General features: G+C 39.6%; 1 protein-coding gene across 1 annotated transcript; it reads left to right on the top strand.

Annotated features, from left to right (window-relative positions):
• The first annotated feature begins 865 nt into the window (after positions 1–865).
• cop1 (COP1 E3 ubiquitin ligase) lies at positions 866–15,732 on the top strand. Its single transcript, XM_020112357.2, has 20 exons — positions 866–1,607; positions 1,713–1,772; positions 2,264–2,361; positions 3,473–3,537; positions 3,639–3,758; positions 5,666–5,734; positions 5,988–6,047; positions 6,408–6,487; positions 6,763–6,826; positions 7,199–7,313; positions 7,883–8,018; positions 8,260–8,403; positions 10,937–11,045; positions 11,398–11,479; positions 11,585–11,701; positions 13,108–13,225; positions 13,526–13,650; positions 13,798–13,958; positions 14,230–14,274; positions 14,640–15,732. The coding sequence occupies exons 1-20, from the start codon at positions 1,255–1,257 to the stop codon at positions 14,655–14,657; spliced, it is 2,139 nt and encodes a 712-aa protein (XP_019967916.2). The 5' UTR covers positions 866–1,254; the 3' UTR covers positions 14,658–15,732.
• Positions 15,733–16,670: the final 938 nt, after the last annotated feature.

Raw genomic sequence — 16,670 nt, 5'->3', positions numbered from 1 at the left:
TGCTTGAATGACACGACACTGTTTCTCTTGGCACGGTCACTGACTGCACTTTGTGGATGTGACCTGGCTGCTTGTTTTCTTGACGTGAAGGCAATATCATCAGGGAAATGAAAAGGACAAACATGAGGGAACACTCTGACAGACTGAAATCCCGAAAAAGAACATGTGTGTCTCTCAGTGGACTTTACAGTATGATAATCTGAGATATAATTATAGTGTTCATTTATGAAAAGGAACTTGTCATTTAAATGTAACAGTTGAACATTATCCTTTAGTCTTCTCATGATTCTATCCGCTTCATGACACATTTGTAAATTTATATTTATTGGATATTTATTATACACAACATCACTGATATGAGGCATCTTTGGATTTTCATGATTTTCAGGAAAATGTTTAAAAAGCACATGGTGAACCTGGAACTCGAGATCTGTCAGTTTATCCACTTGGTGACCAAGACAGTAAAAATATGAAAAATACAAAACAACATCTCTACATTAAATGGTCCTTTACTTCTCGCTACATTAAATGATTTTTGTCCAGCAATATTTTGCTCAGTTGGTTGTGGAGTGGGAATGTATGGCTGTAGTTTGTTATTATTTTCCTGTGACAGAATAATCAAGGTTATTGTGAGGGTCCATTATTTTGTCTTTTCCGAGCTTTTAATAACATCTGGTTGTTGTTGAAAGCTGAAGGGAAGTTCCTTCGAGGATGTTTTGTCACTTGTTCCTGTAGGATAATAAAATAAAGGTATAAGAACATAAACTCATATGCTCATGATTGTATTCAGTTGACTTGTACAAATGGAGGGAGACAACAGTTTGCTGCGTAGTTCCACCGGCACAGTTAAACTCCTCCTCGCTAGGGGGCAGTGATTGAAAGCCGGGCGCACACTGGGTAATCGAGGAGAGTCAAAGCGATTCCTGCCCATGGCTAACAGAAGCTAACCGGCTAATCTCCCGAGCAACGCAGTTGTGCTTGCGCTTGTCCGTGTGGCTGTTCCGGTCTGTTCGCTTTTAGTGCCGCGGACACTTTCTAACACTCCGTCAGTGACAGGAGCGACAGAAGAGGGACGCGCGGAACACGCTGGATGTCCGGGCACTGTTGCTTCCTCCCAGGATGCTAGCACCCAGGCGAGCCAGCGAGCGAGCTAGCTAGTCAAGCCCTGCTAAAGCGGCGAAATAGCCGCACGTCCGGATGCTTTGAGCAGCGACGCAGCGGATTTCGGGGAGTTTCTCGTCGGGCCTTTGCGTGATGTCAAGCGGCCGGCCACAGCAAAGCGCTGGCGGTGCGAGCTCCGTGCCCAGCACCAGCAGCAGTAGCACAGGGGGCAGCGGGAACACGAACGGTGGCGGCGGCAGCAACAACGCCGTCACAAGTAATGGCAACAACTCTGGGAATGTTGTGCCCACCCGGACCCTGGCAGCAGCCGGTGAGGGCGGCTTGTCGGTGCCAACTTTGCCCGCCGTGCCTTCGTCCCGGGGCGCGTTTGCCTCTCTGACCAGACCCTCTGCGTCCTCGGGCAGCAGAAAGAAAACCCTCCACCAAGCACCTTTATACAACGGCCTTCTGAATTCATACGAGGATAAAAGCAACGACTTTGTCTGGTTAGTTTTTCTGCCTGAGGTTGAAATCACAGGAGCTGCTGTTGGAAAAGTTTTGAGATTTGAACTTGCACTTAACACAACTTCTTTTATGTTTTGCTGTTCCAGTCCCATTTGCTTCGAAATGATAGAGGAGGCGCACATGACAAAGTGTGGGCACAGCTTCTGGTGAGTGTTGAGGGATCTGTGTCCGTCCATTAGATGACATGAAGTTCGTGTGAGAACAAGGATGAGCTGTTCAATCGTGTGTGTCAGTGATGCTCGCAGGCAGAGATGGAGAGTCCAACTTTCTTCTCCTCCACCAGCAAACTCCTAAAAGTAGTGTCTGTTGTTAAAAGGAGGTTTCATAGGTTTCCCTCAAAACTACTCTTTGCAAATTGATGTTTTCAGATGATGTAGAGTGAAAATGTGGGTGTGTGAATTTGAGACTGCATGTGTAAAAAGGTGGAGGGACTGACTGATCTGTCTATGTATCGAAAATGTCCAACAAAAGTGTAAAGCAGTTTAGTGTGAGAATAGAGAAGTCCAACATGTCTCTGTGTGGTTTTACTCTTGCTTGTCAGCTTTTTCAGCACAGTTTTGTTTAAGTTCACATGAATGCTGGTCAGCAGTTGCTCAGAAATGGCTTTGATTCTTTTAATTCTTTCTCCTCCCTGCAGTTTCAAGTGTATCCGCCAGAGCCTCGAGGATAGCAACAGATGTCCCAAGTGTAACTATATTGTGGATAATGTAGATCAGCTTTACCCAAACTTTCTTGGTAGGTATTACAATTCTAAAGATTAAAAAGTTACCAAAGCTGCTTTCAGTAAGAACTATAGTAAGAACTAGAAATATGAGCACATGTGAGAACACAGTAGGAGATCATGCGGAGGGTTCACTAGTGGGTGTGTTGAAAATGATGAAAAATATGAGCCTTACATGTAGAAGATGTAGACAAATATGTAAAGAGGGTTTTTGGTGGTAAAGGCCTTCACTGGCGTTGATGCTATAAACAAAGCCACATGATCTCTGCAATAGAATTAATATGTTACATCCTGCCCCTGCCAGCAGCACCACCCCTCACCTGATCCCTCCGGAGATTTCTGTGTTTTAGTGAAGATATCTGAGCGGAGATTCTCCTGCAGTGTTGTTCACACTTAAAAGTCCGGACCCAATTCTGCGGACACACTCCAGAGTTCATGTCTAAAAACGGCTCAACTTTGCTCTGTCCTGCTTTCAGTTCACCATATAAGAACATCTGCAGTGGAAACAGTTACTGCTCCAATTGTAGTTCTGTAACACATCATTGTTTAGTCTCATGGTTCACATCCATTATATTGTTCTATTTAAGAAACCTATAATGGGATTATTTGAATACATTTTTTGACATTAAGACTTAATACTACAATTAAATTGTTAACTTAAATTAAGTTAGGATGAAGATAAGGGTCTGCAAGAGTAGGAAAACTTCACCACTTGTGTCATGAGGACGCCAACATGTCTGTGAAAAATATTTAACCAAATACACATGTTAGGCTGCTCAGATCTCCTATTAAAGTTGCCCCTGCAAACATTTCTATTTTTCATCCACCAAAAGCTTAACAAAAGGCTGTACTAGAATCTGATGGGAATCTATAAGATCATAGAGTGAAATGTTAAGTTCTCAGAACTTACTCCAGTGAATTGTATAAACTTTGAAGGAAGTACCGTATGTCTGTTTAATAACCTTTAGTTGTGTCATTCCTGTCTGTTTGCAAAAGTAAATCAAGTGAAACAACTTAACCGTCTCACCCAGAGTGTCATCGCTCCATGGTTTCACCCTGATTGTGTTCCTGTCAAGTACTTACATAGCTTTCTTCACCTCTCTCTTTTACCCCCTTCCCCTGTAGTAAATGAACTGATCCTCAAACAGAAGCAAAGGTCAGAAGAAAAGAGACTAAAATTAGATCATCCTGTAAGTACAATGCATAAGTGTCAGTTTCTGTGAATCCCTCAAACTCACACACTGGATTTTGACTCTGTAATTGGTTACTGATCAGTGTCTCTGTCTTCCAGAATGGGTCTAGGTGGCAGGTCTTTCAGGATGTGTTGAGTCCTGACCAAGAGAACTTGGACTTGGCGAATGTCAACCTGATGCTGGAACTGCTGGTTCAGAAGAAGAAGCAGCTAGAGGCGGTAAGTAAACAGCTGAGGATGATCACATATGTATTTAATGTAGATTGGTCCTAACCATTACTGTGCAAAATTCCATTATACAAAGGTAGAAATATATTCAGTATTGGAGCCACAGATATTGCATAACCTGTTACTCCATGAAGAAGGAAGAAGATATAGACACAATCAACAAATGCAAGATTGAAATAAATTAATTTGGGTAAACTATGAAATGTACCGTAACCATTAATAACATTAGTAATAACATATTTGGTGACAGAAAATGTCCATAAGAATAAATGTTACATTTTCTGTATTTAACTCTTTTCTACTCTTGATTACCACTCAATGTGGTACTGGTTTACACTGACACACTTACTGTATAAATGCAGTAAGTACACACATCTGTACAGCTGCACACAGTACATGTCACGCTCTCACTCAGCCTGGCACATCCTCTTTTCTTACTTGTGGTTGACAGTTCATGCAACGATAAGAAAACAAGTCTCAGGAAAAGAGAAGTAGTCACAACCTTTCCAGTTTTGAAATTTAGTTGCACTACATATGGTGAAATATCAAAAAAACAGTTTGAGATAATTTAGAAAGTGTCACCATTATATCATTTGTAATTCAAAGGTGACCAACGTGTTTATTTCACTTGTCAGTTTTCTTAGCAGCAGCAACAGTCTTCATTCTACCACTGAAATATACCATGTGAGTGTTTTTAGCGACAAGTCAACTAAAATCTGTACTCAGAACCCGATCCGGTGGGGGGGGATAAAATAATCACTCATTAATCGTAATCTAGGTAAAAGTTTAAAATAATTGTGATATTGATTTGGAGTCATATCGCCCATCCCTATTATGTTATCAGACAGTATTGGTTGTAAAAGAAATGTGCTGTCAGGCAATTTTCTTCTCACCTTGGTGTCTAGAATCTGGAAAACAACATTTTCTAAACTGCCAATTGATCTTCTATCAGCTGTCTCATAGTTACTTCCAAATGCTTTTATAATTGTTTTGTTAGAGCAAGGGTCAAGGTCAAATTTCTCATTGACTATGTTGTACACTAAATTGCCAGTATCACTACTTCTTACTGGTACTACCTTCGACCTCCCTGGTTATTTACACCCATGCTACATAGTAGCAGGCAGGTATAATATAATGGACAACTATGGGGAAAAAGGAATTTTAGAGCCCACGTTGATATGTTAGTTAATGGCTGCATCAAATTCACACTTTCTAAAATAATGCTGTATTTTTAGAAAGTGTATATAAAATGAAATAGCAGGTATAACCTGTCAATCAATCCTCCCTTTTACTGTTTTTTAGGTGCAGCAGTTCTTTTGTTTTCTTGAAAGGTTGTGTCTTACTCTTAAAATGATCAACGTTCATGGAACTATCAGCAGTAGCTGTTTTTAGCTGGTCTTTTCTGGTTTTTCTATTTAAACAATGTTTTAAAAAATCAGCCCAAAATATGACTCCTCTTCCTTTTACAGGTAGGCACAGTTGTGACATGTTGTTCTATTATCAAAAACTTTCAGATTTCATGGTGATGCTGTTTGGTTCTCGATGGAATGTCCTCATTTCTACCAATTTATCACATTTCTAGTAAAAGATAGTATATAATATAGTAAAACATGCTACTGCCCATTTCTACATATCAGTTTACTTTGCAGTGGAAGTACAAAGCAGAGTAACTGATTGTTTGTGTGTATTTGAATTGAGAAATCATCATCTCTTGATTTACTTTTTATTTTACTATTTGTAGCAAAAAAGATGTTAAAAATATAAGGAACACAAAGGTTTTCCTCTAAGAACCAAACATTTTCTCCTATCTTATTATCCCATTGGCGGTTAATCAAATGTATTCAGTGGCTTTGCTTGTGGTCGCATGTGATTATGTACTTTGTCTGTCCTTCCAATAGGAATCTCAAGCAGCTCAGAGACAGATCCTTAGGGAGTTCCTCAAAGAAGCCAGAAGAAACAAGAGAGAGGTGCCATTGTTTTTTTAAATAGATAATATTAAAACTTAGCCATATGGAGATTTTATGCTACCCTACAATGTATGGCCTGTTGGGATTGTGATGTAGTTTTCAAGAATGTGTGAAAATATAAGTATGAATGCATTGGAGAAAAGTCCACCTCCTCAGGGATTTAATCACTTGTAAAATAACAATTTCATTATTTAACAAAAACAATTGTGCAACAGGCAGGTGTACTTATCTGTGTGTCTGGGTCTGTCAACAGCAACTGGAGCAGCTACAGAAAGAGCTCAACTTTCTTGAAGAGGACATAAAGCGTGTTGAGGTAATGAAACACAGAACTCATCCCCATCTGCATATTATAAACCCAATTCCTTGAAACTGTGAGGTGGAACTAGAACAGTGAGTCAAAGATACCGGAAGCATTATGTGAAAGGAACATGTGGGTGTTTTAAAACAATGGGAAGTTAGTTGTTGATTTGGCCCACTCAAGCTGTTTTCAGACATGAATTACAGAAAATGTCCAGACAGTGGGTCTGATATATACACTATATATACACACTATATATACATAATACAGTTTATAGTGGCATATACAGTAATGTGTGAGGATATGCAAATATTTAATAGCCACTCATCATACCAGCTGGAGAAAGATGAACGTTATTTCTGTGTCATTTTCCAGGAAATGAGTGGCCTGTACTCTCCAATGATGGAGGCAGAGTGCACGGTGCCTAATGTGGAGGCTCCCTCACCAGCACCCAGGTACAGCAGACCTGTGTTCTTACAAATTATATCTTTAAAGGACGTAAATCCATCATCATCACAGTAGTAATAACCACATTCACCTCTGTTGTTAACTAAAACACAAACTCCAAGCACAGATGTGAAATTACAGATGACAATGTTTTGCCTTTTGTTCTATAATAACTACTCTTTTTTATAACTTAATATATTCACATACATACTGTATAGTTGTTTGGTATTATTGTATGGTGTACCGTTTTATAAATGTGTATTTGTTTTTTTTTATTGTGTAGCTGCAGTAGTATTATTGAGCCACCAGATTACAGCCAACCTCCAGGATTTGGTGGAACAACCCAGGTAAGTCAGTTACTGTTTTTAGTGTATTTTCTACCACAATTTAAAAGTCAGAATCTTGTTAAATTTATTTTAAATTGTGTAACTTTTTATGTCTTTATCACTTATTGTGAAGGTGTCTTTTTTTAATTGGATGCAGGCCATTAGTTTTACCTGAAAGGAGTATGAGAAAAAGTTCCTCTGTGATTTTTAACAAATCTTTTTACACCAATTTTGGATACTAAACAAAGGGCCTGTAAACTTTAGATAACAACATTATTGTGTGAAAATAAACATCACAAATATTCTCTATGAATCGAATAAATGGGTTATCATTCAATACGTGTTTGCATGATTTGACTGTTGAAATAATCCCCTTGATTTTGTTTTCCCCAGGGAAAACGACAGACCTGGTATAACAGCACCCTGGCGTCAAGAAGAAAGAGGCTCACAGCTCACTTCGAGGATCTAGAACAGTGCTACTTCTCCAACAAAATGTCTCGCATCACAGGTATGAATCCTGCAGAGGATGGTGTCATTCTTTGCAGCAGTTGGTCACACTAAGAATGCAGTTTGGTCAGATGATGAGATGACCTGTAAAGATCATGTAGAAAGACTTTTGCTCTTAAAACTGTATATTTCCATATTTCTTTAAATGAAGGCCACTTTACCAAAACGTCTTGCTTCTCTGGTGAGATGTCTCAGCTCTTAGGTTTGGAAGAACTCAGACAGTGCGGCTTCTGTTTCATAATCAACCTCTTTGTTTTGTTTGTTTTATGAATGTATTTGCTTATGTTAAAACATGGCATGAAGTTCATTCAACTTTTAGTATGAGTATATTTTCTTTTTTTTTTCACAGCATATATAGTGGGATGCAAACATTTGAGAGCACTTGAATGGGAAAGGGATCTCAGATGTTTGGACCCCACTGCAGTTAGATCATGTGTCAAACGAAAGAACTGTGCCGATCCAAAAGGCTCAGAAATAGCAAAAACAAGTTGTCTGTGATCACAGATAAATATGTAGAAGCTACTGCTGACAGTGTCATATATTTATAAAGGGTGTCTCTGGTGTTTTCAGATGAGGGCAGGAATCTGAACCAGCTTGATGATTTCATGGAGTGTTTGTCCAAGTTCACTCGTTACAACTCTGTGCGGCCGCTGGCCACCCTCTCCTACGCCAGTGACCTTTATAATGGCTCCAGTATTGTCTCCAGGTATGAAAAGAAAAAGACTGAAGTGTCGGGTTAATGTTACTTTTAAACTGACAACTGATCAGACCAAAGACAATTCGTATTGTTCTATATAATTATAACAAATCACCGTGTCACAGAATGCTTCTTAAAAAAGGAGCAGTGTCAGTTTTGTCATTGTAGTTGACAGTATATATATATGTTTATGTATATGTTCTTTTATTGTGATCCTACCAACTCTGACTGTATTATCATTTTGTTTCAGTATTGAGTTTGACCGTGACTGTGACTACTTTGCCATTGCTGGTGTGACCAAGAAGATCAAGGTATTTGAGTACGGCACTGTGATCCAGGATGCAGTCGACATCCACTACCCTGTCAACGAAATGACCTGCAATTCCAAAATCAGGTAAGGGAAATTATCTCTTCCCATAAGAGGGAGCCTGTACAGGCCTCTTTCGGATCCTACACTACGCAGTGTTTGTAGTATGCTGATCTTGTATCCTGTGGGAAGGTTTCCAGAAAGCAGGTTTAACAAAGTCTACCCTGAGGTGATTATATAACTCAGAGCTTTCAGTCCCAGAACAGCAGATCACGCTGATTTAAGTGTGTGAGTGCTGAATGAAAAAAACCCACCATCAATCGAGCTCTGATAATATGACACACCATTCGTAGTCACATTCAACCTTTAGTCTGGATTTTTCAGCAAGGAAGGAGATTGTGGAAAATCGATTATGTCTTAAAACTTTAAAACATGTCTTTTGGGATTGTTTTATAATAGACGCAGAACAATCCATCATCATGTTCCATCAGTGTGACCAATCACAATACAACTAACAGTTATTTATTTTCCAGAGTCGTATCTGTCTAAGGCTTTGCACAGTTTGTTTTATTACATACTGTAGTATACAGTAAATGTCACTATTATACTCTTGGCTTAGGATGAAGCCATGACCTGTAGTTTTTTACATTGATGACTTAAAGGGGAAAAGTTAGAAGAGACAGGTATTGGGTAACAAATGAACACCCACCCAGGACTTTGGTTCTTCTTCTCCTCTCCTGGCATAAATTTTTACAGTTAAATGTGCTTTGATATTGAGTATACACACTGCTCAAAAAAAAATCAGACTCAGTAATGTGTATGGCTCCCACGTGCCTGTATGCACACCCGACAATGTCTGGACATGCTCCTGATAAGTCTGCAGATGGTGTCCTGCGGGTCTCCTCTCAGACCTGGGTCAGGGCATCAGTGAGCTCCTGGACAGTCTGTGGCCATACTTGGCGGCGCTGGATGTATCCATACATAATGTCCCATAGGTGTTCAATTAGATTTAGGTGAATGTGAGGGCCAGTCAATGGCATCAATGCCTTTGTCATCCAGGAACTGTATAAACACTCTGGCCACATGAAGCCGGGCATTGTCCTGCACCAGGAGGAACCCGGGGCCATTGCACCAGCACAAGGTCTGACAATCTCTCTGAGGATTTCATCCCATATATGCCTCCCCAGACCATCACTGACCCACCAACAAACTGGTCGTGCTGGATGATGTTACAGCAGCATCACCTTCACCACAGCTTCTCCAGACTCTTTGTCACATGTGTTCAGTGTAAACCTGATCTCATCTGTGAAGAAACGGGGCGCTATTGGTGGACCTGCCAATTCTGGTGTCCTCTGGCAAATGCCAGTCGAGCTGCACGCTGCTGGGCTGTGAGCACAGGTCCCACTAGAGGACGTCGGGCCCTCATGTCACTCTCATGGAGTCTGTTTCTGACCGTTTGGTCAGAAACATGCACACCAGTATTCTGCTGGAGGTCATTTTGTAGAGCTCTGGCAGTGCTCCTCCTGTTCCTCCTCACACAAAGGAGCAGATACAAGTCCTGCTGCGTTGATGCGCTTCTACAGCCCTGTCTAGCTCTCCTTCTGTAACTGCCGGTCTCCTGGTATCTCCTCCATGCTCTTGAGATCGTGCTGGTAGTCACAACAAGCCTTCTTGCCTCTGCACGTATGGATGTGCCTTCCTGGAAGAGCTGGACTACCTGTGCAACCTGACCGTGCTGCAGATACTGCCTCATGCTACCAGTAGTGACAAGGACACTAACGGAACACAAAACTAGAGAAGAATTAGTCAGGAGGGATAAAGAGAGAGAGCAGCTGTTTGCGGCCAGCACATATAAAACCATTCCCTTTTTGGCGTTGTCTTGATTTTGCTTCTTCATTGCACCTGTTGTCACTTTAATTTGCACCAAAGCAGGTGAAACTGATTCACAGTCACTTGTGCTTCCTAAATGGATAGATTGATATCCCTGAAATTTAACTGACTTGCTGTTATACTGTGACGATAAGTGTTCCCTTAATTTTCTTGAGCAGTGTATATAGATCCAAAAATGAATCACCATGTCAAAAGCTGCTGCAGGCTTGGCAGGAGGCAGAGAAGTCAGGGTTTGATGAAGAAATCCTGTCAGCCATCAGGTTGGGTTCACACAGAAAGAGTTAACTGGTTAAAGTAATCTCATTTACAGGAAATCTAGAGTACCCTCATGCCAGGATTAACAAACTCTTAGTTTTCACTAAAAGTTCTCTCTAAAGTTCCCCCACTGCTTTCCACATTTCCCCTTATAAAATTCTTTTGATTAATTCATGGTGTGATAAAAGCTGTACGACACGTGCATGATTTTACAGCCCAAAGCAGTACTGAGAAGTAAAAGGAATGTGTCCATATTACTGTTTTACTTGGGCTTAAGCTGTAGTGCTGTGCAGGTCAGTATAGTTCCAATGCACATTTCATAAAACGCTCTTCCTGTGGCAAAGATCTGTAAAAACATTCTTCTTTAAAATCTAAAAACTAAGGCCTGAGTCAGATGGAGTGTTTTTTTGAAGAATGTGAGTCACTGTGAAGTGAAATTGATTGCAGCCTTTGCTTGTTTGTTTGTTTATTGCAGCTGTATCAGCTGGAGCAGCTATCACAAGAACCTTCTGGCCAGCAGTGACTATGAGGGGACTGTCATCCTGTGGGATGGATTCACCGGCCAGAGGTCCAAAGTCTATCAGGTATTATACTGAGCTCTAAGAGCATAACCTTTTGGTGATTAGAGTTGTCTTTAATGAATTTATTGTTAAAAAATTAAGGGTTGAAAGACTTCACTGTCTTTTTTTATTGACCTCATATGCTCAGAGCATTAGGGACACTCAGTTTCTGTTTTTATAAAAGATTGAGAATTATATGTGAAAGTGAGACACAAAAATAACATTCTGAAGATTAAAAACTATAAAGTTTAAAAAGATTTATTACAAAAAATAAAAGGGTTTAAAATGCTTTTGTGTAGAAAGATAACATGTACGGATAACGCAGTGCAGCCTCATGGGGCGACACCCTCTCATAGTTTCCCCCGTTTCCTTTCAGGAACATGAAAAGAGGTGTTGGAGTGTTGACTTCAATCTGATGGACCCCAAGCTCTTAGCCTCTGGTTCTGATGATGCTAAAGGTGACTGAGGAATATGAGAATACACGATCATCTTCCAGCTTTCTAGCCTCTTTATTGTGTCTGATTTTTTATCTTCTCATTTCTGTCTTCATTCTTTTTCTTTAGTGAAGCTATGGTCAACCAATCTTGATAACTCAGTGGCCAGCATCGAGGCCAAGGCCAACGTCTGCTGCGTTAAATTCAGTCCAACTTCCCGATATCATCTGGCCTTTGGCTGTGCAGGTAAGATTAGTATGTTAAGGTTTAGTGTCTGGTTTACTTTCATCTTTGTATTTTCACAAAATTCTTTTCTACAAATCAACAACACATTATATAGGAATTCATTTAAAAATCTTGAACATGGTGTATAAGCAAGTTTACATGTTATGGCACAAGGACAGACTCAGGCCTAACAATAGCACAGTGTAATTAAGATGTTGAAAGATGCTGAGTTGGAAAAAAATCTCATTTTTCTCTCTATCATTATTGTTACATTCTGACACTGGTCCACACACATCACACCACTGTAATATTTCCTTCTAGACCATAACATTTTTTTGTGGTCACACAGACTGGCGGTCCAGACAAACTTCTAAAAAGTATTTATTACTGTCCCACAGGAGAAATAAGAATTAGAAATATGCTGTTGTGCCTAGAATCAATTCTTCAAGAAACTTAATATTGGATGAACCCAGCAGATGTGAACTGCCCCAGATTATTTACCAGATTCTCTGCATCTCCGTGGTCCAAGTCCACAAAGTCTGAAAAAGGATGGCCCTACTTGAACTTTGAATAGCTGGTTTACTGTCTTGAGTAAAGGCCACCAGGCAACAAAACAGATGGAGAACGCAACTTGTTAGACACGCACATTTTAGTAGACGTGAACAAAGCATTGGCTCTGTCATTTTACCTAAAGGGATAGTTCGCTGATAAATGAAAATGCACTCATCATCTGCTAACCACTATGCCGATGGAGGGGTGGGGGAAGTGTTTGAGTCCATAAAACACTTCTGGAGTCTCAGAAGTGAACATTGTAGCAGCCGAATCCGATACAATTGAAGTCAATGGTGACTGAGACTTCAGATGTAATAAAACAACAGAAAAAAACTAAACATACCTCCATACTGCTCGTTTGGTGTCATCCAAGTGTCCACAAGCTCCAACATTCATATTTGAATGGAAACAAGGTCATTTAAACTGATTTAAAGCCTAAATGTCTGCTGATATATTCCTACGAGGTGCATTCATGGACCCTCGGACACACTACATCCGGTAGTTTAGCCACTTCCAGTGGACATTTAGGGTTAAAACACAGTGTAAATGACCTTGTTTGTCGAATATGAATGTCGGGGCTTGTGGACACTTGGATGACACCACATGTGTCCACCGCAGTATGGAGGCATGTTATATTTCTTCTGTTTTATTACGTCTGAGGAGTCTGAAGAAGGACTCACCATTGACTTCATCAATTCGGCTGCTGCAAAGTTTACTTCTGAGACTCCAGAAGTGTTTTGTGGACTCAAACACTTTGCCCACCCCTCCATAGGCATAGTGGTGAGTAGATGATGTGTGCAATGACTACCTGCCTCGATGGATACTGTATATAGCTGACACTAAGTGTTTTTTTGGTTTTGTCCCCCCCTTCAAAGATCACTGTGTCCACTACTATGATCTCCGCAACACTAAGCAACCAATCATGGTGTTCAAAGGTCATAGGAAAGCCGTGTCCTACGCCAAGTTTGTCAACGGAGAGGAAATTGTTTCTGCGTAAGTCATTTAAGCGTCATTTGTTATTTTAAGCAGTGGGGTTTAATTTTCTTTATATACATAATTTATAAGACCAGAAATGTTTTTCTCCAGTTTATTTAATATTTAGATGTTCATTTTTTTTAAAGCTCATTGTTTTCTTTGCTGATTTGAAATAACCACATTTCATGAAAAATGCTTGTATCGATGGGAAAACAATAGAGATAGTTATACTTCATAGTCCTCACATGCAGTTTCAACATTTCCCATCACAAAATGCCCTCTAGCTCTAAACTTTGTTTGTGCCCTTTTAATGTGTAGTTCGACAGACAGTCAGCTGAAGCTGTGGAACGTCAACAAAACCCACTGTCTGCGCTCCTTCAAGGGTCACATCAATGAGAAAAACTTTGTAGGCCTCGCTTCAAATGGAGACTATGTTGCCTGCGGTAAGCATTTTACTTAGAATCCGATTTTTGCTACCCCCAGATTTTATACTCATTCCCTATCTACAGGAGCAAATACCAAGAAATATCAATATGTAAATAATTGCAAATAAAAAATTTAATTTTGCGTTTGTGTGTGTGTGTATACAGGAAGCGAGAACAACTCCCTTTACCTTTACTACAAAGGACTTTCCAAGACTTTGTTAACATTCAAGTTTGACACGGTGAAGAGTGTCCTGGACAAGGATAAGAAGGAAGACGACACAAACGAGTTCGTCAGTGCCGTCTGTTGGAGGGCCCTGCCTGACGGAGTGAGTTCTCCTCATTATGACGCTGTTATTGACTTTGATATATTAATGGAATATTAAACCAACAAATCTGTACTCTCAGAAAACATTTTCATCTTGATGCTTTTATTAAGATTGAAAGGTGTGTGAACAATAAAAAAGACCAATTAGGTTTCACAAAGCAAATTTTACAGTTGCATTAATTACATTAATTATACTAATTGTTCTACAAGTAATTAACTATTCAAACAGTAACTTAAACTATGTTGTGTTTTCTTAATATCTTGTTTTTCAGGAATCAAATGTGCTGATTGCTGCAAACAGTCAAGGAACAATCAAGGTTTGCATTTTGTACAAACATGTACATAAATCATACTAACAACCACAGGCCTCCTGCATGAAATGTCAGACCGTGTCATAGATTACAGTTAATGCATAAGGCCTTTTTAAGACTTAACCATTTTGTCGTTTGGCATAAACTAGCAGCGTTTTATTTTCCTGTCAATGGCTTAATCTTTTTTATTTATTTTTTTTGATCTCATACAATAAGAACTTGTTTCCAAATTAACCTGTTGAAAGTGACCCTTTGAACTGTCTTGATACCTTATCAACATACAGTAGATGCAGCCTTACCTGTCACAGCAATGACTGCACTCATTCTAAACCACAGATAACACAACACGTCTGTCCTTTCTCTCCACACAGGTACTTGAGCTCGTCTGAACATCCACCGTGTCTTCTGTGGACGATATAAATACCATCAGCCTCTCTCTGATCGGTAAAGGATCAGTCTGACGCAGGGAGAGCTCAAACTGCCTGCTGAATTAGGATGCCCTGCCACAACCTGGCTGAAATGAACTGTACCCTTCTTATTTTAACAAGCTACGCTTTGTTTGGACAGCAGTAAAAGACTTTGGACCAGTGCATCATTATAGCAGGAGAAGATGTGCAGTCATTTTACGGCGACAAAACAAGGATGGAGCTTGGGCACAAAATGGAACAAGAAGCCTTCAGAAAGCATTTTTCCGGCTACAATAAAACACCTTAATGGTTTTAGGTCAAATGAAAACATGTACCTTTTTTAATTCAGTTTTGAAGGTACATCCAGCCAAACTCTACTCGTGTGATGCATTTTCCCTTTTAAAGGCCAAAGCACAAGACAAAATGACATGCAAAAATGATTTTTTCATGTGGAGCTTTTAAACCCCTATTGTTTGTCGATCTCCAGTTTTTCCCTCTGTGTACTCTTGTTTTTCAGATTGGGAGAAACCCGTTTTAATAAATATGACTTGAATTTCATTCTGTCAAGCGTATCGTCAGTTTATCATCTTGCTGAAGAGTGTAGAATGTGAGGTAGCGTATGGAAGACCAATGAATTATGGACATGTTGAGAAACTGCTGATATTTCTGTTTCTATCGGAACAACATGAAATTTGACCTTTAATCACAATGATTCTCATGTAAACTGCAGGCATTGTTTTGCAATGCAACATCAAAATGGATTTTTTTTTTTGTTTCTCATATGTGAGCTGTTTGTTGCTTGTAAAAAATGAAAACCTCACAGAATCATATTTTGTTAAGTAGCAATGGAATTTCTCTTCACATACTGTTGGCTAAAAAACATCTGAGCTGAGCTGCATTGTAACTTCAGGCAAACTGCCGTCGGTTTCTGTGGAGTGGTGATCCGTGTCGACACATGGAGGGGATTTAGTAAACACCGCCAACACCTACCTATTTTATGATAAATGAGTGAGAGGTGTTTTGTATTTGTATAACTGAATAAATTATTTCGAAACAATTTCAGTAATGTTTGCTCATATTTTCTCTGCATTCTCGTGGCATTTTAAAGTTTCTCCTGAGTGTGCTTGTATGACTGAGTTATGTGTTTACTGCTGCTAATGGGTCTCGTATGGGGAGTTTAAACCTTGTAAATCTGTTCAATCTGCGGTCTCCCAGAACACATCTGTATTAGCTAAATCGCCAGAGAGCCACTAAATGTCTTTACACCAGGGCTGCGTCGTGTGAAACCTATATCTGCAGGAAACGTCCACTGTGGCCATGTAAACTCAAGAAATGACATGTTCTGTAATGACATGAAAAACAGGCTAAACAAAGGGGAAGCAGTTTGCTACTTCAATCTCAACACTGTCTCAACACAAAGACTGAGACCCCCGACTTTCTGCAAAGTAAATTACTAATAGAGAAACATTTTTAAGGGAGTTAGTACAAAATTTTGAAAAGGCCATCGTATTTAAAATGCCCTATGCTAATTGTAAGGTATCACACAATCACAGCTCTACAGTGACAGGGAGGCGGGTGTGCGCACAACTGACTTTTTATGTGCATGTGTTTACAGTGATCGCAGCCTGTATACATTCATTAAGTATTCAATTTGCTCATTAATAAAGACCTTGAAATTATTAATTAGCTGAATTTGTATTGTGTCTAATAACATTCAAAATTTAAGAATGTAATCTCAAGAATCTCATATGCAATTAATTCATGATATGTGCTATATATATATATATATTAGGTTAAAGCAACTTATTGCTTGTATTTAAATTAATCAATCAATCACTGCAGGCCTTTTAAAAAATAATTAGACATTCAATTGTCTAATTAGACCTCTGTTCAGGTTTGAAATGTGTGGTGCTATAATTGTCATTACGTAAGATCACCAAACTCTTCAAAGATGAACTTTTCATTGTAAGGTAAGTAGGCTTTATTCACAGCAGA

The sequence above is a fragment of the Paralichthys olivaceus genome, chromosome 16 (genome assembly GCF_024713975.1).
Source record: "Paralichthys olivaceus isolate ysfri-2021 chromosome 16, ASM2471397v2, whole genome shotgun sequence".
In the NCBI taxonomy this organism is placed as follows: Eukaryota; Metazoa; Chordata; class Actinopteri; order Pleuronectiformes; family Paralichthyidae; genus Paralichthys; species Paralichthys olivaceus.
This window is presented reverse-complemented; position numbering and strand designations above follow the sequence as displayed.

Excerpts from the sequence above, each read along its gene's own strand:
- cop1 (XM_020112357.2), top strand. The coding sequence starts at position 1,255 with ATGTCAAGCGGCCGGCCACAGCAAAGCGCTGGCGGTGCGAGCTCCGTG. Across the intron at positions 8,404-10,936 it reads ACCTGCAATTCCAAAATCAG|CTGTATCAGCTGGAGCAGCT; the intron begins GTAAGGGAAATT and ends TGTTTATTGCAG. Across the intron at positions 11,480-11,584 it reads TGGTTCTGATGATGCTAAAG|TGAAGCTATGGTCAACCAAT; the intron begins GTGACTGAGGAA and ends CTTTTTCTTTAG.